The 22925-nt window shown below is 39.1% G+C and overlaps 2 protein-coding genes across 3 annotated transcripts; one reads left to right on the top strand and one right to left on the bottom strand.

Moving 5' to 3' along the window:
- The first annotated feature begins 3225 nt into the window (after nucleotides 1-3225).
- LOC112044844 (protein C1orf43 homolog) lies at nucleotides 3226-8540 on the top strand. Its single transcript, XM_024080820.2, has 5 exons — nucleotides 3226-3516; nucleotides 3869-4022; nucleotides 4812-5031; nucleotides 5921-6053; nucleotides 7692-8540. The coding sequence occupies exons 1-5, from the start codon at nucleotides 3355-3357 to the stop codon at nucleotides 7794-7796; spliced, it is 774 nt and encodes a 257-aa protein (XP_023936588.1). The 5' UTR covers nucleotides 3226-3354; the 3' UTR covers nucleotides 7797-8540.
- LOC112044843 (focadhesin) lies at nucleotides 8502-22824 on the bottom strand. 2 transcript variants are annotated; one of them, XM_024080819.2, is made up of 19 exons: nucleotides 22463-22824; nucleotides 21894-22097; nucleotides 20320-20476; nucleotides 19733-19875; nucleotides 19146-19297; nucleotides 18180-18733; nucleotides 17645-17749; nucleotides 17123-17244; nucleotides 16136-16339; nucleotides 15443-15635; nucleotides 15272-15365; nucleotides 14573-14775; nucleotides 13951-14202; nucleotides 13356-13634; nucleotides 12748-12953; nucleotides 12050-12169; nucleotides 11565-11757; nucleotides 10015-10142; nucleotides 8502-8706 (listed from the first exon to the last, which is right to left on the bottom strand). In XM_024080819.2, the coding sequence occupies exons 1-19, from the start codon at nucleotides 22741-22743 to the stop codon at nucleotides 8667-8669; spliced, it is 3630 nt and encodes a 1209-aa protein (XP_023936587.1). In that variant the 5' UTR covers nucleotides 22744-22824; the 3' UTR covers nucleotides 8502-8666. The 2 variants fall into 2 exon arrangements, with proteins under 2 accessions (XP_023936587.1, XP_052743774.1); XM_052887814.1 differs by lacking the exon at nucleotides 12050-12169.
- Between the last annotated feature and the right edge of the window lie 101 nt (nucleotides 22825-22925).

The raw sequence follows: 22925 nt of genomic DNA, 5'->3' as shown, positions 1-22925 counted from the left end.
AAATGTGGGTGCTAATATTATATTTGTATAGAGTATTGGTTAAACGGATATGTAGATGCCGTAAAGTAAAAAGAGCGATGCGATGTAGTGCACAGTTGGTAATTGATAGACGCATCTTTACGAAAGAGATAGGTAATAAAATCTCGCTGTGCAAATCTCAACAAATTCTTTTGGCAAAAAATATTAGATTTTAATTGCTGTGACAGTAATTATTTATTAATTATAGTGTTATCAATCTTTTTTTAATCATTCTTCAATCAATCATTCCTATGTACCTACAGTATAAGTGAATAGGTACATAGGAATTTATCAGAGTGTATAAACTAGTAAATATGAATATATCAACAACTTCAAGAGTTTAAAGAAATCTAAAAATAAAAAATTTAATATCCATAATACATTATTACTACTAAGATAATTTGCTCACTTCTCTTTTTACATACCAATTATACCTACTAATGTTAATTACAAGCTTTGAAAGAAAGAGACGAGCAATATAAATCGATTGTTTCTCATTCGACTGCGACGTTCGTCTCTTTTTGTGAACAGGGTGTCATAGTTAGACACAGGGGATTCGTTTTATAGCACTCAATAATCACACTAATAAAAAGACGAAAGTTTCTGTGTAAGTGTGTGTGTTTCTTCCACCTTTGTGCTGCGGCTACTGAAGCGATTTGGCTGAAATCTGGAACGCAAATAGATTTTACACATATGCTACTTTTCATCCCAGAAAAATCTATGGTTCCCGCGGGATTTATGAAAACCACGTGCCACGCGGACAAAGTCAAAGACAAAAAGTGTATTATATTTTTTTTGGAAGTATAGGTACTTAGTATGGTAAGTTAAAATAAGCTCTACTCAGGAGGATCCACACAGTTCATGAATAAGGACCCTACAATCAATACCGATCGGGCGGATTCCGTTATTCACGCGTGAGCTTAAGTTTACAGATAGATTAATTAAACAGGCAAGCATAAATAGTTAAATGTTACTCCTGTAAGGTGGGTCCTGGGGGGGAAGGGATCTCCGCCTTCAGAACTATAGTCGTGCGCATTAGCACTGCTTTTTCGCATAGTTAGCAGTATTGTGTTGGTCATATTTAAAATATCAAAGCCTTCTAAAGAGTGTCGTATAATTGATAGGTTTTATGTCAAAAGACTACTTAAGACAAAATTTGTTTAAAAATTATCCGACACACGCCCTGTTATTTATTTTTAATAGTCTTGTGAACACCCTGTATAGTACATCTGACAGATTGTGTGGCGAGTCGTTTGAAACGTGTATGATATTCAATGTACTGCGGGTATAATGTAGGCAAATATGTATGCAGGTCGTGTCCACGCCAAAGATGTCCGCGCCTCGGCCAGCGCTGGATCGAACGAATCATGCCGATGGAATTTTATGTTCGCCCTGTATGATATACTGTGAATTTTTAAACAGCTCCTAGGAATTTGATTGTTTAATAAGTAAAAATCGTTATAATTCATTTTTTCTGATGGAAAGCAATGCGGTCTAAGTTGTAGCGCGCTTGCATACAAGATGCCTATTCAATGAAGGTTTTCAGAATGTAGAAGGCAGGAAACACTGACGCCGGAAGGGCAATCCAAATCCAAATGTTGATATGATACTATTTTGTTGCTCTTTGTACTCTCTTACATAATATTTTACCCATCGTTCAATTGAGATATCGATCAAAAAATTGAAAAAACCCGTTACCGTACTTTGACAACTTATTAATAGATTTATATGAAGTTGTTTGCCGGTATTTTACGAAAACTGGAATTAAAGTAGGCTTTTGAGGAAACAATGACGGTACCAGCCGTCGTCTGCCAATACAACGATCCTCCTCAGGAATGGGGTTGGCGACAAACTAACAAAAGTTGGGATTGATTTCACCCTTGGCCAAACCGGTTTGGTAACGGATGTTTTTTGACTTTTTTGATCGATATATCAATATCTCAGAACGATAGGTGAAAAATGTAAAAGATACTATTCGGTAAAAACCCTTCAAAACAAAAAAAGAATTTTCTAAATCGGTCCATAAATGACGTAATTATCGCTGGACATACATAAAAAAACATACATACAGCCGAACGTAGAACCGACAGAAAAGCGATATTACGACGGTGCTGCAGAGTTTACAATTTCGTTTGTAACGACTCTATATAAGATTTTTTCAAATTAATGCCGACCAACAGAACCTAATTTAAATCCATATACCTAAACTGAATATCGCGGAAAGTGGAAACGAAAAGGTATCTTATTAATTCGTGGATTATTCACCGTGCGGATGCCAGATCTCGTTTGATAGAGAGTTTGCGAGCAGATCCCTGGACTTGTCACACTAAAGCTATCTAGATCTAGGTACTACTGCTTTCGATAACTGGCACTCAGTCATGCGTGTCAAAGTCGTTAAAGCCATACCTACTGAAGAGCAATCTGTAGGTGAATCATTCTGGCTAGGTTTTTAGGTCCCTAATTGAAACTTTAATAGTAAACATTTGAGCGGGTAGGTAGGTTCTTTTTTTAGGAGTCGTCCTACGAAAGCTTCAAATTAATAACTATTTGTCTTTAATCTTGATCCTTGTGACGTTGAATTGGCAAATATTCAAGTTTTGAACGATGTAAATTACCTATGCCACCCTATGCGTTACAAAATAATGTTCCCGATACTTTACTAAGAACTAAGTAAGTAATAGCTTTGATTGCATACATCGATAACTCGATGATGCTTTAAAGATTTATGTCGCTTTGAGCTTTTGTATGTAGAATAAACAAATAGGATTATTTGTAGGTAGTATTCTAAAGTTTTTTTTTTTATAAAGAGCAACTGTTGAGTTTCTTGCCGGTTCTTTTCAGCAGAACCTGCCTTCTTAACCGGTGGTAGAATCACGGTAGATTCTTTACAAATAGTCAAAACTGATTTAAAAAAAGTGCTTGTAAATCTAATAATCTATGTTGTAAACTAAAAGAGCCGACTTGAAATAAATTAATTTTGAATTTTTTTTACAAAACTCGATCAATAAAGTTTATATAAGTTCTTCAATGTATAATTTAGCACAAATTCGAGCATTTCTAATGAATTATTATTAAATATCATTGAAGTTGTTGGTGTTTTATTGAAAGTTTTAGATACCTTGCAGCTCATGATTTTGAACGTAGACAAAAATCTCAATGTCAGATGTCAGTTGTCATTTTGAAGTACTCAATGTAATGTCACTGTCAGTGTCAGGGCGGATACAAAAACAAAAGTCACCGAGAAAGTCAAATAAATCAAATACATTGATCAAATCAAAGAAAAAGAAAATAGAATTCGTAAAATAATACTTATTTTCCGAAAAATTATTCAATAAAATGATGCATGACTTTACGAGTATACTCAACATAATATTCATTATCAGCGGCGGAGTGTTAACGTTTGTGATTCTGTTCATATTCGCCAAGAGACAGATCACCAGGTTCGCCCTTCGCTCTAGGAGAGGCCCTCACGTCCCTATAGGATCAGATGCTAAGAAGGTAAGTACCAAGAATATTCTATTCCTTTACGACAAAGATTTTATGGTCAATGGGTATCTTCAATCTTGAAAAATCCATAGAAATTCTCCTTACAAGCCAACTTTTTACTATCAGCTTATTTTTTGTGGACTACTTCGAGACTAAACTAAATCAGAGAGAGATCAAATTTAGAGTATAATCATGCAGGTTGACTTGCTATCAGATGTTAATTATGTATAGTGCAGTGCTCCCAGATGCACATTAGGATGTTAGGACTATGTATCATCACAAACTTCCCAGCTCCAGGTTATTGTTTAGAAGTTTTTGGAAGAAACACCCACTTTACAATTAGTAAAAATGATTTAATTTGCAGTGTTTAAAGAAAGAAATAGAGCGGCGCATAGAAGCAGTGCCTCGGATAATGTTTGAGCCGCGCCTGCTGTGTACGGAGCCCTCGCACTACATCCTGGAGCCCCAGCAGCCCTACCACTACAGGTTCCGAGCTGTAGATGATGTGAAGACACTTGGTAAATGTTTACTGTCTACTAATGCTTCCTATTTTTATTTGTTACTAGCGGACCCGGTCAAGCTTCGTTTTGACATAAGTGCACTTATTCTCTATCCCTACTCTACCCTTCTATACCTCTACCCCTACCCTACCCCTACCTTACCCCTACCCCTACCGTACCCCTACCCTACCCCTACCGCTTGACTCTTAAATGTTTGTATGGGAAATAGAAAAGGGCAGTTTTTATGGTTTTCCTGGAAATTATTTGATGTTTTCTCACCTTTTAAACCTTCCCTATACCTCCACGAACATTTCAAGACCAAGATAAGATAAATCCGTTAAGCCGTTCTCGAGTTTTAGCGAGACTAACGAACAGCAATTCATTTTTATATATATAAGATAGCTTAATAGTATTAAAATAGTAAAGAAATTTGTTTGTGGCAAAGCAAAGCTTTTGTAAATTAGGACCCTATCTTTTTACCCTCATACAACAGCACTTCATAAGTAAATTTTTATACAGGATCAGTTGGAACCCTTTGACTTAAATTTCAAATTTGATATTATACTTTGATAAGTTGAGTTGGCTATTCATAAAGTTTTTATTTTATAAGTAAAATCAACAATAACAAATGTATCATGAAGATTAAAAATGTTTTCCCCACAAAAATCAAAATTCATTTATTTCAAGTATGCTTATCTTACAAGCTCTTTTGAAATATAAAGTTTGACTATTTAGAAAGACTCTACCACCAGTTTGGAAGCCAGGTTCCAACGGAGCCCATTAAGCCTAAAGATTTCACTTTCACAGAGGAGGAGATAGCCAACCAGGACCCCGGCCTCCGTCGTCACCCGCGCGAGTCGCTCCGCGCCTTCCTGCTGTCGGTGCTGGCGGCGCCGCTGGACGGGCGCGGGCAGAAGCTGGTGCACCAGTTCTGTGACGCGTACGAGTCCGCGCGACACCACCCCGCGGAGTTTGGCGAGGACGAGTACCGCGCGTACACTCGGCTGCTGCTCAAACTGCTGGATGCGTGAGTGTTTAGTCTATTTGGCGCCTCTAAAAAAAGTCCAGTAATAAAACAATCCGTCAAAAAGTTAGGGGGAGGAGTGTTAAGGAGTTAAACAATATAAAAGTATTTAAAAACAGATGTGAGCCCTATTGTTATTAGTATTTTCTATCTAACTTTGGAAACTTTATATTATATATTATATATATATTTGTAAAACTTTTTACCTAATTAAAAATTTATATATTAAAAATAAATATCTTTTAAACTGAAAATGCCTGGAATACCATTTTAAAATTCAATTATACAATCAGATAGCTAATTTGTTAAAGTAATATGTAAATGGGCAATCTGCGATCAGTCATAAGAGAACAAATGTGTTGTTACTTGTTAAAATAATATTTGACTGATTAAATAGATAACTCACATGATCTTTAGTGGTAAACTTCTATTATAACAATTCATAGGGCATACTCACTAGGAAGAAATCCTACTCTAAGACAAGTGTGAATAGGACTCCTAAAGGCAAGCACACAGTAACCGACCCGAAACAGCTCGACCAATTTTCTTAGGTCTGACAGCAGGTTGTTAACTATTTATCATTCCCTAAGTGACAAGCAAATAAATGGAATTGGGCACGTCATTTAATGCAAAGGAAGGACAACAGGTGGGCTACAGAAATTAATGCTTGGTGCTCAAGATGTAATAAGAGAAGAAGAGGAAGACTGTAATGTAGATGGAGAGACAACCTAGTATATGGGCCCTACATGGCGCCAAAAGACAAATACCCGGAAATGGAATGGGTTTTAAATAAAAAATATAGCACCCCAAAATTTATGAGGCAAAACGACTTTTGTCAGGTCACCTAGAAATGGATTAAAGAAGTATATTATTTATCACTATGGTTTTTCAGCGCGCGCCTGCTGAAGAGCGTGTCGTGCGTGGGCGCCGCACGCAGCTCGCCGCAGCGCCGCGCGCCGCGCCTGCTCGACCCCGCGCGGCTGCGCCCCGCCGCCCGACCCGCCAACCATTACACCGCCTTGGAGGTAAACTGTCTACTAGATTATAGTAGTTAGGTCAATTCTGTACATGAAATATATTTCCAATATAACTATTAGGGGGTGATTAGTAATTGAAACTGATGCCAAAAATGCAATCAGAAATGGCTTGACTCAATCTTATGAAATTTTATATGGTTGGAAAATCGGCCAACATCTATTTTTTAAACCCCTATATCCTAGGGGTAGAGTAGGGGTAACGTTAGAGTAAGGTAGAAGTAGGCTAGGGTAGGGATAGGGGAGAAGTGCACATAAGTCAAAGCAAAGCTTGATAATGTAAATCAGCTGAATGACTGAGTGACTGATTGATCAACACAGCTTAAATATTTGATCATAGAGACCTGAAACTTGAAGGGTGTGTTGTTTGGTTGATTTCCCAAAATTCACACATACAGGTAAAAAAGGGAGAGCAAGTATTACATGGGACAAAGTGATTCCATAGTTTTTTATTATTATTTACAAGTTAGCCCTTGACTACAATCTCACCTGATGGTAAGTGATGATGCAGTCTAAGATGGAAGCGGGCTAACTTGTTAGGAGGAGGATGAAAATCCACACCCCTTTCAGTTTCTACACGGCATCGTACCGGAACGCTAAATCGCTTGGCGGTACGTCTTTGCTGGTAGGGTGGTAACTAGCCACGGCCGAAGCCTCCCACCAGCCAGACCTGGACAAATTAAGGAAATCTCAATCTGCCCAGCCGGGGATCGAACCCAGGACCTCAGTCTTGTAAATCCACCGCGCATACCACTGCGTCACGGAGGCCGTCAAATTATTAGTTAGTCCAGTTACATCAAATTTTGTATAAACATTCAATGACAGAATTGATAGAAGACGCATTTCATGTTTTATAGTTCATCCCCTTGTATTAAAGGATAAAAATTTATCTATGCTAATATTATAAAGAGGTATGTGAGTTTGTCTTTGGGTCTACTGAACCAATTTTTTTACCAATAGAAAGGGACATTAGCTTTAATGAATAACAGCCAATTTCATCTCCACACTAGCGGACGCCTGCGACTTTGTCCGTGTGGAATTCAGTTTTTCACAAATCCCGTGGGAAATATGTATTTTTCCGGGATGAAAAGTATGTGTTAATCCTGAGTAAAATCTATTTCCATTCCAAATTTCAGTCAAATCGCTTCAGTAGCTCCGGCCTACGTGGCGCAGTGGTATGCGCGGTGGATTTACAAAACGGAGTTTCTGGGTTTGATCCCCGGCTGGGCAGATTGAGACTTTCTTAATTGGTCCAGGTCTGGCTGGTGGTAGGCTTTGGCCGTGGCTAGTTACCACCTAAGCTAAGACGTACCGCCAAGCGATTTAGCATTCCGGTATGATGTCGTGTAGAAACCGAAAGGAGTTTGGATTTTCTTCCTCCTCCTAACAAGTTAGCCTGTTTCCATCTTAGACTGCATCATTACTTACCATCAGGTGTGATTGTAGTCAAGGGCTAACTTGTAAAGAATAAAAAAAAAAGCTACTGCACAAATAAGGAACAAACATACACACAAACATTCGTATTTATATATTAGTGTGATGTGAAGTGTGATTTGATTGCCTGGAAGAGAACTACACGTGTGAAACCGCAGGGCATCTGATAGTTAATAATAAAATCTTATATTACAGAACATGCCCATAGAAGCTAAAATAGAGGAGGAGGTGATCCGAGTGCCAGTGCGGAGCCCTACCGAGCCGCTGGTGAAGGCTCCGGCGGACGAGACGGCGCTCTGAGCGCGCGCCCCGCGCCAGCCCGCGCAGACCCTGTAGCCAGCCACTAGTGCTGCTACTTACGTACATTCAAGTGATAAGTGAAGTGACACAAGTGACGTGTAACATGTGACCAGGACGTTCATTGTACCTGTGCAGACCATTTCGCCAGTCACATGTGCTCCTACATACTTACGTTCAAGTGATAAGTGAAGTGACACAAGTGATGTGTATCATGTGACCAGGATGTTCATTGTACGCAATATGTTCAAGTGATATGATGAAGTGACACAAGTGAAGATAGATGTATAGATTATTCAATGTATCATAACTGTATGTAAAAAACAAATCTACATCTTTTACATATTTCATTGTCCTTAACATGACATTGTCATTTTACTTAAAAATATAATATTATTACCATCACACTAAATCATCTAATGTGTGTTTAATAATAATAATAATAATAATAATAATAAACACTTTATTACACCAAAACAAAAAATAACAAAATTTTACAAAACAAATTAAGTGCAAATACAAATAGATATGGTGTATCTGTTATTATATGAAAGTAAATAAGGTTGCTCATCAAAGTGCAAAAAAACTAATTTACCATTTTCTCCATTATATGTATCATTAAATCCATGAAAAATTGTAATTTTCAAATAGATCATAGATAATAGTTAGTGTGAGTATATAAATAGTCCAAGTAAAAGTAAAACCACATTGTTAAGTACCATATTTAATGGAATAATGGAATATAATATAAATATAACAACTAGTAACTAAATAATAATGTTATTATTAATTTATTTACAATGGCAGATCTCTTACAATATTATACATTATAATTTGTATTAATCATAAAGTTGTATAGTTATTATTTTCAATTTAATATTCAAGGTTAGTTGTATTGCCAAAGTTAGTTTCTCTGCAACAAAAAAAAATTACATTAAGTAAAATATATTAATTATTAATTCAAATAAGTTTGTTTTATTTTGCATGCAAGTCTTTCTTTTTTACCTCACTGGTTACAAAACCTCATTGTTCCTCCTAGAGCAGCAAAATCAACAAGAAAAATATGATCAACAAAATGTAGTAAAAGTATTTGCTTAAACTACTCAGTATATGCTTTGCGCGAGTAAAACCTCTGACTCTTCTAATTTCAAAGAGTTTCGACACTTGCAATAATTATCGTATTTATAACCTCATCATTACCGCATTTAAAGCTCAGTATTTTTGAGTTTATCGCAAAAGGATAGACAGACGCGACAGACTTATTTTATAATATGTAGTATAATATGTACATTATTTGGATAACAAATTGGTGTTTCATCATCGTCAATAGCAACCCATATTCAGCTGAATATGTAATATGTATATATAATATACTGTTGAGAACAAGTCCTCTCAGAATGTCTACTACGTTGGTTGGCCCAATGTGATTAACACACATTGAGAAATAAGAAAATTTCTGTATCTATTAATCATAAGTTTTATTGATAATAATAATGACCGGAACTGAAGGCTCAACATATAGTCTGAAGAATGTTAAGAAATTCAACTTATCTACATTGGACTATGATAGAAGATTTATTGAAAAGAAGATAACCTGAATATGTTTACAGTCCAATTCAGGAATTCATCAACCAAAGCAACATGTTGGGGCTTCATGATGATGGTGAATTTATCTCCCCCTATTATATTAGCACAGGCCCTATATCTAATGCAGGGTTTCTCGAACTTTCAGCTCCACAAACCTCTGTTAAAATTTCTAAGTGAAAGCGAACCGAACCCCTTACTAACTGATGAACCCCTCCACCCCCAAAGAAAAAAAATAAATTTGACTGTTGATGAAAATATTGAATAAAAGGTAACACAAAGTACCAAAAGATATGTCTTAGTAATATTAATGTGATGGTGTGTTCCTTGTCGCAAATGGATTCAATGTTATTAGTAATTTTGAACAATTTTAACCTTATGAATGTTATTTAAACGGGTACATACCACGATAAAACGACGAGGTTTTTAATGTCGATATTTCGACCCAGTTGCATGGATCGTGGTCACGACGGAACTGATATCATTTTAACCTTAATAAAATTCTGACTCGGTATCAGTTATCAAGCGACCATTAGGTAAATCTTGTCGCGAACCCCCTGTCGTCTAATGGCGAACCCCTAGAGGTTCGCGTACCCCACTGAGAAACCCTGATCTAGTGGACTAAAGTGACACTCACATCCTGGTCCAGACCCCCTGCGCGGTGAACTGCTGGCAGTGGCGCAGCGCCAGCAGCGCGCGGTGGCAGCAACGCTTCGTGTCGGCGTGCGCGCTCACGTCGCGCGTGTGGCACAACCATTCCAGCATCTGCAACACCAATCAAAATGGCAGCATCAGCCCCTGCATTGTAAAGCTACAATGTAATATCGTTCGTTTCCTCAGGAACTTCGTTGATAGTGAAGTTTTAATTTTGGTATTCTATTTTGCCATCGGGGTTACCACTTTGCCGGTTATAATATGTTCGGTTAGATGTCATTTAAAAAAAAGTCGTGTTCACGTTAGGAGGTTTACTGATCGACTATCTACTTACATGGATCTAAACTCGACAGCGAGATGCGTGTCTGTACCATATTGTTTACATTAGAACTACGTCATTTTATTACATTCGCTAACAGCTAACATACACGTTTAATTAATTCTAGACTACACACTACACTATGAACATAAAATTTAGTTTCCTCTCCTCTTAGGACATAAGAGGAGAAGAAAGCCAAAGAAAAGATGGTGGGATTGTGTGAAAGAGGACATGTGTGTAAAAGGAGTGGATGATGAGTTGACGAGTAATAGAGACGAATTTAAAAGATTGACATATTTTTCCGACCCCACTTAAGTGGGATAAGGGTAAGGAGATCATGATGATGATGAACATAAAGTTTAAATTCGAATAAAACGTGTTATAGGCATTCTTGACCAGTGTAAAATAGTATCTCACTCCTACTCTTATGTGTTCACTAAGGGCCCTATTTCATACAGAGTGGCCAGGGCCCCGTGAGCAATGGCCCTCCGAGTTTTTGGTCACCACAAATTGGATAACTTTTTTTTTTTATTATTTACAAGTTAGCCCTTGACTACAATCTCACCTGATGGTAAGTGATGATGCAGTCTAAGATGGAAGCGGGCTAACTTGTCAAGGAGGAGGATGAAAATCCACACCCCTTTCGGTTTCTACACGGCATCGTACCGGAACGCTAAATCGCTTGGCGATACGTCTTTGCCGGTAGGGTGGTAACTAGCCACGACCTCCCACCAGCCAGACCTGGACAAATTAAGAAAATCTCAATCTGCCCAGCCGGGGATCGAACCCAGGACCTGCGACTAGTAAATCCACCGCGCATACCACTGCGCCACGGAGGCCGTCAAAACTATAAACATCAAATAGACCTTATCGCACATAAGTGGGGTCAGCACATTATTATATTATCCTTTTCCTTTTCTTACACACAAATCTTGATTCACACACTCCATCATTTCTTCAAGAAATAATTTATCCATCTATCCGTCCATATCTAGACTTGGCACTTTACTTTTTGCTTTATTTAGACATTAACCACAGATTAAAATTTTCTAGTTATATTCACACTCATTTCATAACGTAATAACGATAGTCAATGTACCAACATTAACTACCGTTATTGTGTAAAATGTGATGAAAAGCGGGGATGAAAGCATACATACAACGGTTTCTAACTAAATACAAAATTTTGTTTATTATACTGTAATTAAACTTACCTGTGTAGTACAATCCTTCCAACCATCTCTCGACATCAAAAACGCTGCAGCAGTCGGTAGTAGCGCTCGCCTCACAGCGCCGTTCGAGACTAGCACACGCGCATCCGGCTCGAAGGACCAGTGGCCGCTGAACATAATCACCGTCAGGAAGAACACGTCGCAAAGATACAGCTTTGATTTCTCGTCATCTGTCCTATAACAATAAGGCTTCGTATAAAGCTAAAGGTTTTAGTTGTAACTTGTCCCACTTCTGAACAGTTTTATAAAAAAAATTGACAATTTTATACTGCTAGAAGACGTTTTCTATGTTCTTAAAAACGAAACTCTTTACTTCTAATAACGAAAAAGAAAATTTATTGACTTTATAAACATTATATTCATGTGAATGATATGTACCTACGACTGTAATGCCCTTCATGATGACACAATAACATAGAGTGAGTATTTAGTCTTAAAGTACTAAAGTCAAAGAATAAGTAACTCACTCATTAAACGCCACTTGAGTTCTTGCGAGGAGCTGCTGAAACCACTCCTGGGTGGACTTGTCTTCTACATTGGCAGCTTGCAACGCAGGCAGCATGCAGCGCAGGGAAAATTCCTGCTCTCTGCGAATGGCGAAAAATAAATATGGATGGACATTGATAACAATGTGACAAAATTTATGAATGTTCCAGATAAAATATAATGTTTTGTGGGTTTTTAAATTTCGTTCATTGGAAACTAGAAGCCCAATTAACTAACATGACATCTCCAAATCACAGAGGGCTCAAAGAAACATAGAGTAGTAAATGAAGTGGATAATTTAAAATTTTGCGATATGACGGCGTAAGACGTGGGACGAGAGAGGCGGTCGGAAACATTCACGACTGGTAATAACTGAATGAAAAGTGCGCCTGCAAATACGACAACCAAAAGCGAACTCTCTTGTTATTTTCCCCCACACCACTTTCACACTTGCGTGATCTCGGTTTACCAGAATTACTAGAATATAGTACAATAAGGGCCCGCGCAGACAGAAAGCGTTCAGGTGTTTTTAATTTAGCGTTTTACTTTATACCTCAGTAACTTTATACCAGAACGCAGAAAATAGTCGGCCGTACACACTCTAGTTATGACAGAACGAAGAACTTAGAATGTGGAACTCTCAGTCTGCGCAGGAAAATTTAAAAAAAAATGGTCTCACGTGATGCTCGATGCGTGCGCGTCTATGGACTCGTTGAGCCACACGAGCGGCGCGGACACGTCCCGCAGACTCGCCAGCGCGCTGCGCACTGCGCTCGACTTGCGGAGCAGCTCGCTCGACACCTCCCACCAGCCCGCGGGTGACGTCATCCGCTCCAGGTACTTGGCGGACAGCGCGCGACACGTGTCCACGTACAGCGGCCACGCCTGTCGCACGGAGACAATATCAGTACAGACACAGGGAGCAGCTGGCTCGACAGGTACTCGGTGGTGGATTACAGGCAAATGGCCTGTAAAGTATGAGGCTTAATGGCAAAGGGGGCCCGGGGCAGGGCATGGTGGACCCTACACATAGGTTATTGGTTTGGTTTTTTGGTTGGGATGATTTTTCATTGAACATAATTCTGATGGCCAAGTGGAATGCAGTCTAATTATGCAAAAAAAGATAGCAAACATCGTATGCGTCCCGGGACGCTCGACAGAAGTGATAACCTAAGCCTGCTGCCGAATGTGTGAAAGAAAGGGAAGCTAGACAGAAGACAGAAGGGCGCTGTAACGTTACGACATAGAATGAACTTTCAATGAAATAGAAACAGGAAATATTCTTACCAAGTGTTCGTCGTTTATCAAAGAGAAGTAGTTCTCCACAATTTGTGACAGCAATGTTCTGTTGGCGTCATGTATTTTATCACTCTCCAGACACTGTTTGATGGTTTTTAACTGTCTAATAAACAGCAAGTCCTCAATGTCTAAATCTTTTGGTTTGGTTCTGCGCACATCGGAAAACGACTCTCCGAGGCACTTCTCTAAAGGTGGCCGCAAATTGTTCGGAGGCATAGTTTTGCAGAAGATTTGGAGGTTTTCGAAGAACAGTATTATGTCTGATTCCTGCAAAAAATATTGTCAATAAGTCGACGACGAAGGGATATAAATGTAACAGGAATATAACAGGAAATATGTATTCGCTTTCCTGCATTCATTTAAAATTATTTCATGTAATAAAAGAATAAACTGTTTAAAAAATATAAAACCCCAAATCCACATAAAACACAACAAACAGCTATTTACACAAACAGCTATTTATAATATTTATATGTTCTCTAACACCATTGTTATTGACTGAAATAAAATTTAGACATAAAACAATGTTCATGTGAACAAATTAAACAATCTAACCATATAACCATCTGGACCTCGATCTTACCGCAACATTCTCAGATGAATACGATCCGATTCCCTGCAGGAAGTTCTCGATCAACCTCTTGGCAGATACTGAAGTGTGTGCCTGTCGCGCTGCCAACTTCACGCAGCCGGCCTTCCATAGTGCGCCTCGGTGAAACACCTCGTGCAAGAAGCAGAAGTCCAACGGGGGTAGCGGTTTGGGGTAGTCTTCTGTCAAAACTTCGAGTATTGCTAGAAGTACTGACTCTGGATATTCGTAAGATGGTGATGTCACCTGTAAGACTTTCATGATTTCAAAGGTTGATCATTTAGAATTGTCACGAAAAGCTTATTTAGTGTCCAAAGACTAATAGGCCATTGTGACAAACAATCCTTGGTTGTTGAAATTCATTCATTTTATTCTCATTACAAACTTTGTGATGACTATTGTATTCCATCGGTATTGGTTTTAAACTAAGATACAGAATTAGATAGTACAAGTAAAACGCTTTTGTGAGAAACCAAAATGACGACTGACCACTGACTGGTCATACACAACTTTCTTTACTTATAGTACTAACAAACGCCTAGTCTGTCTACTCTCCACTTCTGTGACACAACACTAGATTCTGGTCTCGCATCCCCCCAACCTTATCACAACTTACTTGCTTTCTGAAGCACTCCATCATCCCCCGGACCACGCTAGCGACAGGCAAGTAGCCCACACTCTGAGGCTCCCTGGCCTCAACTTGGTACACTCCACTTCTGTACGCTCTGATTTCTCGTTCCATCAACTTGGTAACCAGTTGATGGACGCCATTCAAGGCTGCTTGATTGGTATACCTGAACAGTTCTGGCCAGACTTCGCCTGAAAAGAGTACAATTTCAATTTAGTTAACTTCTCCTAGATGCATTATTTTGTGGATTCCATGAAGATGGTGGATTTGTCAGATTTTCAATGAAAAGGCATGGCCACGAATTTGTCATGTTGAAGATTCTCAAATTTAAAAATTAATGTATTAAAAGTTGCAAAGCTGAAACGAAGCACATAGTTCAATGAGAAAATTAAACTTTCGCTCTCAAGGTTCTGGAATGGCGACCTCGCCTCGCCTCTAAAAATGCAGTCTTGGCCGACCCCGTCACTAGGTAAAGGAGCAGCATCAAAAGAGGTTGCAGCTAGCCTGTTGGATGCAGGCGGCTTAAGACCGTGGTGTTTTGGGAGTCCTCGCAATATGTCCATGCAGCAGTGACTGATAATAATAATTATGACAAATAAACTTACCAGTAATGGTTTCAAAAACCAATGAAGACAGTCAGTCATTCAAAATAAGTCTCAAAATCAAGTCATGAAACATAATACTTACAAGGAACATAATCCAGGACATCCTCTGGTTTCCTGACAGCCTCCGAAGGGGTTTTGCAATATGCGGGCGGCAGTTTGACTGTACGCCTGTAAATCTGTAAACAGAGCAATAGAATCGTTTATTGGTCATCAACAAGAACTCGAGCGTTTGATTGATGGTGAAGACTGTGACCTCAGGGATATCATTCAGCTTGTAGTCGTCGACGCGGTAGTGCGCGAGCGCGCCGCACGCCGCCTGTATGACGGACGGCTGGTGCGACTCGGCCACGTGCTGCCACAGCCGGCGCGCCGCGTCCCTCACCAGCTTGTCGTACTCCGGACTGGACACGCGCAGCGCCGGGATCTCCGCTAGCAGCTTGCACAGACTGGATACAAAAAATGGTAAATTGTACATTGAGAAAACTGGCAAGACACCTTTACTGCACGTCTGATCCTACTCAAAATTGAAATGATTACAAATATAAGAAAACTAATGTCGAACAAAGGTTATGATTCACAACACTTGTCAGGACAACTTAATTATCAAATCAAACTGTAACCAAAATAAGACCCTAGAATGGCAGAGAACGACCTTGAGTGAAGTCACGCACTTGTGAACGATGTGTGTAGGGTTAAAGGCGCCTTTGACAGATATCTAACACTCCCTTTTCCACTCAAATCACTCTCCCCGCCTATCCCAAGTAACCCAACTCGAACACCACGAGCACACTGAAGTCAACACGAGATCGAGCGACGTCATATCCTTCACAGACTACTATTTCCTACATTATTTATTAAAAACATGTAAATTTAAAAGCGGCTAACGCGGCGATAACATACTAAACTGAAAGAACTAGAAAGGTTTGGGTTGCGATGGATGCGTCACCTGAGCTGCACCTGCGGCCTGTTGTCCCGGCCCAGGCGCGGCTCCAGCGCGCGCCACGTGCTGGGCGGCGCCACGGCGGCCCCGCGCCACAGGTGGGCGAGGGCTCCCAGCGCCAGTGCCGCCGCCGGAGCCCCCGGCTTGTCGGTGCAGCGGTTGAGCAGCGACGAGATGACCGACACCAGCTCCAGCCCGTGGCTTGATGCACTGGACAAACGGCACGATTTCAACACCCTCAATACACTTCTCGTGAAGTTGATCGATGTCAATCGAATAGGTAATCGAAGGTATCTTAAAAATACAAAAATAATTCTAAAATTGAGTTTCAAGTCCATTGACTTTAGATGTTTGCAAAATAAGTAACATCACATTAGAGAAGCGGAAGTCTCTAAAATGTGATCAGTAGGCCTAACATGCGACCATGAAAAACAAAATAACGAATGCTTTTTTTGTGTTCACGAGATGTGTCGTGGCGCACATAGGGTTACCAACATTTCTTAAGAAAAATATAGTTTAGAATTTTTTAGATTTAGCCATAAAAATATAGTACGCTTAAAGAAAATATAGTATGTTACCAAATAAGCGAAAAAACACGTTTGTTTTTATAAAAACTATATTTACTTACACTTAATTTTTCAAGAACTTTTGTCTTAATATTTATACGTTTTTTTACTTTAATATTTCGAAAACCAAAAGCTCTTTTTTATCTTTAATTTAAAGTTCGAAATGCGATAAGATAGACAGGTTCGGATTTGATGATAATGTTCTAGTTTTTAAATAAAAGATGTTTGAAAATTTTGTAAAGCATTTGTGTAGTATTTTTGCGTACTATATATTTCTTCAACAGTAGGTATATATATAGTAGGTACGCAGACCCGGTATATAGTACAATACTATATATTATAGTACGGTTGGCAACCAGAGGCGCACATGTAAGGCCTACAGCTGTGACAACAATGGGTTAAGGGTCCAAAAACGTCCCAAACTCACCGTATCTCGCATATTCGTTCGACGGCGAGAGCTTTAGCAATGTCCACCTCCCACTTGAGGTCGTCAGCCCGCCCCGCGCCACTCTCCACCAACAACTCTTGCAGGTAGGGGAAACAACGCACCTGGGCACATCCACTAGCATAATAGTCAAATTCAGCAGTAGTAGGAAAATTTATAGACTCTGTAGTCTATGAATTTTCTTAATAGTAATAATTAACGACCAAGCAGATGGTCTACCTGATGGTAAGTGGAAAATAATCGCCTATAAGAGGAATATCTCCTTGCATGTTTTATAATCGGCCATTGAGGCGGTGTATTGAATACTTTATAATTTGTTTTAGCGATGTCGCGATAGATGGCGCAGTTAGTATTTTGTATCACGATTTTAGATTTTCCATTTACCATAAAATGGACCATAGACATCCATAGATTGCAATCTACTTTTAAATTGACGTGAGATGAGCCGTTTTTTTTCGTTATTAAGTTAAATCTAAAACTTAAACGGCTTCATAGGATGTATACCTGTGTCTCCGCGAGCCTTGTATACAGCATAATGAGGAGTGACGTGGGCACTCCCTTCTGGGCCTTCAACTTGTTGAGAATTGACACTATAGATGGCACGTTTTCCTATAGGAAAAAAAATCCTTAGAATTGCAACAGCAATGAAAAAGTCAAGTACGAATTAAACTCGCGCACTAACGGTTCTGTTCGAATTTGATTTTGTTTTTAATTCTCACCAATTGCAAATTGTAGATATATAGGTTTTATAGCCACTTCGTTCACGTGTTTTTACATATCCCGCAGGTCTCATGGATTTCTCTAGAATACAAAATAGCCTATGTTCTGCCCCAAGATTCAAATTATCTGTAGTAAATTTAATGAAATTCGGTTCAACGGTTTAGCTGTGAAAAGGTGATTACAACTCTTTATCAAATATGTAAAAGCCTAGTTTCTATGAAACCTATTTTATAAATAATTGTGCGAGAGTCTTTTGAATTTTGAGAGTCGGGACTCGTATTTGTAACATCACTAAAAGCCAAGAAAAAGGGATACTGACCTTGGTGGTAGCCATTAAAGGCAGCCCCCTCAAGCACTCCAACTTGACACTGGGGCGCGTATCATTCGCCATCTTGTACAGCAGCACCGGCAGCACCGTCACCGACACCTCCCTCCTCACCCTCACCAGGTCTATCACCGCCCTCACCCCTTCCAGCGCCACATCCTCATTCCCATGGCCATCCATCACAACCCCAACGAAAAATGTCAACATCTCCAACTTCAACTGATCGTTCACAGTCACCAGGACTTTGAACCATCTTTTCAATTTATCCGGGTCATCCCTCAAACGTTCCCAGGTTTCTAACAACTTGAAATATGTGTACAGAGTTTTGTCAGAATGTGCAAGTTCTACGAAGGTGGTGTTAGATTTGAGGTTGGCCATGTGGAGGCCGGTGTCGTGGTCGTTGTTGTGGAAGGTGTCCAGTATTTTGGCTGCGACGCCCAGAGCGTTGGTGGTGAGGTAGGAAGGCAGGTGTAGCCACTGGAGGCTGAGCCCCACGAATGAGCTGAGACATATTTTGGAGTATTCATATTTGCTGACTATGTTGAGACCTGTAAATTAAAATCACTAATATATCTAACAAAAAGTTCAAGGCAAGTCTGTCTGTTGGAACATGTAATAAAAAGTGATTATTAGTATGTCAACTACATAATATAAAAGGCCCTATCGCGTTTGTCGCAACATAGATGTTTACTACTTAATGTTTATTATTTTATAGCATTTTTTTGGAACGGAATTCTTTGTTATAAAAAAATTTTGTTCTCAAAATTACACAATAAATACGAATTTCACGTTTTTTGGTAGCTTCAACATTTCGTTACTATTGCTGCCGCTTCAGTGTACTGTATGTCATAAAAGAATTTCATTGTAACACAGAGAGACGCATACCCACTATTACTTTTCGAATTTTAATTGAAATTTTTAATAGTAATAAAAAGTCAAAGTCGAAAATATAATGCTTACAGAGATTGAACAGCTCGTGCAGATACAGAGCAGATGTATTGGAGAGGCTATCTGCTAGCAACATGAGTGTGAGGCCCGCCACGCTCTTCAGCTCAGGTGCGTCGAGTGCGAAACATCGCTCGATCAAGCTGTAGCACGCGCGGGGGTCTTTACTAAAAGTTAAAAAAAGTATACCTACAGTGATTACCAAAAAAAAACATTGTTTTTTAAACAAACTTTGTCATTTAGTTTTTGTGTTACCTAAAAGCATAAAAAATAACAAGCCATTGTGGCCATTTTTTACTCCTGGATTTACGTTGCTTTCCTTTTCTTAAGTAACAATATTAGTCAATTCTCTAGTCACTTATTATAGGATGGGAGAGGTCTCAAGTTGTACATAATTCCAGTTCTCTCAGGTTTGACTCTGGGTTTTTTACCATTAAGTCTTAAATTGGCTGAGGTTTATATGTGTTGTCGAACAATCATTAAAACTTAAAAAATGTTCTTAAGCAAGCATAAAACTGACAAGGCATCTTACATCACACTGTCACCGCTGTTTACTACAACAGTAAAGGTAAGTTATTCTACAATAGAGTAGCATCACTTACCCGTGCGTCACTAGCTCGCCGCATATCCGCGCGAGCACGGGCACGAACGCGACCACGTGCTCGCGCCTCGCCTGGTATATTGCTGCATCCGTCACAGCTGAGTAAGCAGCAAAGGCGTATTCTATTTGCTGCGGACTGCAGATCTGTGTGTAGGTTTTAAAAAACAAGGTTTTGTAAAACATTTGGGTCCGTTGATTTGTTCAATCTAAGGATCCTTTATTGGAAGACTGAGTGGGTTAAATTGAGCAAAATATAGACTACTTTTATCACATAAAAATCAATAGTTCCTGCAGGATTTGTAAAAAACTAAATTCACCCAAAGTATCGAGAGACTGCTAGTAATATAATAACGGCCATTCCTTAGGGTGCCATGATTTTTTCCAGGATGAAAGTAGCCTATGTATTAATCCAGAGTAAAATCTATTTCCCTTATTTCAGCCAAATTGGTTCAGAAGTTGCAGCATAAAGGAGGAATAAACATATTTACACATGAACTTTTGCCTTTGTAATTTTAGTGTGAAGTGTTATGTGATACTGCATAACTCTAATACAATACAAATGAGCATACTTCAACAGTACTTCCTTACCTTCTGGCAGACAATACAAGCCAGCAGCAGCTGGCACTGGGCGTCTGTGTGCGGCAGACTCAGCAGCAGCTGCCAGGGTTTGATGCTGCAGCGCTGCGGACTGCTTGTAAGCCAGAGGAACACTGGGCGCAGCAGCTCTAGACTGTTGGAAGCTATGCTGGAATGCAATCAAAATCATTTAATATAAAAAATGGTGGCAATCTTAGACATGTATCAAACAAAAATAAATATTTTCAAAATAGTTTAAAAAAAAGATTGTAATAATTTAAAAAAACAAAAATATAAACATATCTAATAAGTCTAATAAAACACTTGAGTTTGTAGGAGAATTAGTTAATACCGCGTGGCGCGTGCTCGCTCCGAGATCGTCAACTGGCAGATAGATTCCTACAGACAAACAACTGACAGATAAACGACACATACTCCTTGACGTTTCTAACAGATCATCATCTCCTTACCCTTATCCCACTTAAGTGGGGTCGGAAAAATATGTCAATCTTTTCCATTCGTTTCTATTACTCGTCAACTCATCATCCACTCCTTTTACACACATGTCCTCTTTCACACAATCCAACCATCTCTTCTTTGGCCTTCCTCTCCTCTTATGACCTTCCACTTGCACATTCAACATTTTTCTAGTAATATGACTTTCCTCTCTACGCATTACATGTCCATACCAAGCTAACCTTCTACTCCTCAATTTTTCTGTCACTGGCGCCACCTTCAGACTTCCTCTTATATACTCATTCCTTATTTTATCTATTCTTGTCACACCACACATCCATCTCAACATACGCATTTCGTTCACATGCATTCTTTTACTATCCATCCCTTTCACCGCCCAACATTCTGATCCATGCAGCACGACAGGTCTTACAACCGTTTTGTATATTTTACCCTTAAGTCTAAGAGGCATTCGCGGGTCACATAGTACACCTGAGACCTGTCGCCATTTCATCCATCCCGCATTCATTCTACTTTTTACATCTCGGTCATCATCATTGACGTTTCTAACAGATATCGCTACCTAATTAGTTACTCTGATTAATGTAGGATGGTGCTACTATCTAATCCTCCGACAAGTTCATGAGACAGTGTATTTGCTGTGTACATGTAGCTAGTCAAACTGAACTGTTACATTTTTATTAGCCTACCCACAACATACTAAACATTATATTATACAAAGTATAAAAGTGTCTGTCACTAAAGTGTCTGTCTGTTGCTTTTATCTAATTTTCTTTCTACTTTATATTATCTGCAACATACAAAATCATATGTAGACAGGCATCATAATATTGTTGTGATGATGCTATAAACGTATGTATGTCTCACATTAAAGCAAGAGTCACTGTTGTGACTCAAGTGACTGTTTTGCTAATTTTGTGTTATATGAAGTTGTTAGTCAAGTTAAATGAATATAGAAATGGGATTTGGTGGTTATGACTTTTGGATAGTAAATATGTATAAAACAAAATAACGCCTTGGTGGTTTGGGAACCCTAGTGTTAAAATGCATTGAACTCCAAAAGGTCCTAGATTCAATTGTGGAATGTACTATTTTAAAAAACCACTTACATATACTCTGGATGTGTGCACAGAGCATGCATCTTCGCCAGCACATCATCCTCCACCTCCTTATTCTTCTCCAGCACAGTGATGAAGGGGTGTCGCGGAGACCGCAGGGAGAACTGGCACTTGTAGGGCTGCCCTGGGACCAGTCGGGACCTCAGGTCCAGCACCAGCAGACCGGCCATGGTGGAGATTATTGCAGAGTAGTTACTGTAACCAGTTTTTCCTTTTTTTTATGATTACACTTAAAAGTCTTACAGCTAAGGTTGATGTTGTACTATAGTACAAAGCATCAGCACAATGAAAAAAAAAACATGTTCAAAAACCAACTGCTACAAAATCACTGTCTTTGTAGATAAAAAAAATGGTCTAACAAATTTAATAATTTGGTATGGAAATTTTAGATGATACAAAATCCATTAGTAGGTTTACAATTTTTTTTTGTATTATTAATTTTCTGTTACCAACAAGCTTAACAAACAAATCATAAGTCTTCATAAAATGACGTAAAAGTCGGGCTGTATGGTCAACAATCTTTGCTTGTCCCCATTGGATTGCCTTTTGAATATACTTACTGAGTACTAGGCAGTAAGGTTACTACAGTAGACATGGTGTGTGCTATCTCCAGCACCCCCAGCTCCACCAGCGCCAGCAGACCCTGGCACGCCGTCAAGCTCACCATGTGTTCAGGAGCTGAACACTTCTCCCTCAAGAACTTGAGCTCTTCATTCTCTACGACGAACCTCTGCCGCTCGCCGACCTTATATTTTGATTTGATTGTCGTTAACAACTTGTCTATCGCGTTCACTATTAGCACACTATTGTTTGTTTTCAATTTATATTCTATTTCATCCATGTTTTAGTTAAAAAATTGCCAAAATATTTGATAAAAATACTTTGCAAGAAGCCGGCTCACAGCTGTTTTTTCAATTGACATTTGGCATGATAAATGACAATTGACAGTTGACATTTGACTTTAGGGCTAAGTTTAAAAATGCTAAAACTCTAATGGGAAATGAGTATAATACAACCGTGAAG

This window comes from Bicyclus anynana, chromosome 20, assembly GCF_947172395.1.
Source record: "Bicyclus anynana chromosome 20, ilBicAnyn1.1, whole genome shotgun sequence".
NCBI classification, from domain to species: Eukaryota; Metazoa; Arthropoda; class Insecta; order Lepidoptera; family Nymphalidae; genus Bicyclus; species Bicyclus anynana.
This window is presented reverse-complemented; position numbering and strand designations above follow the sequence as displayed.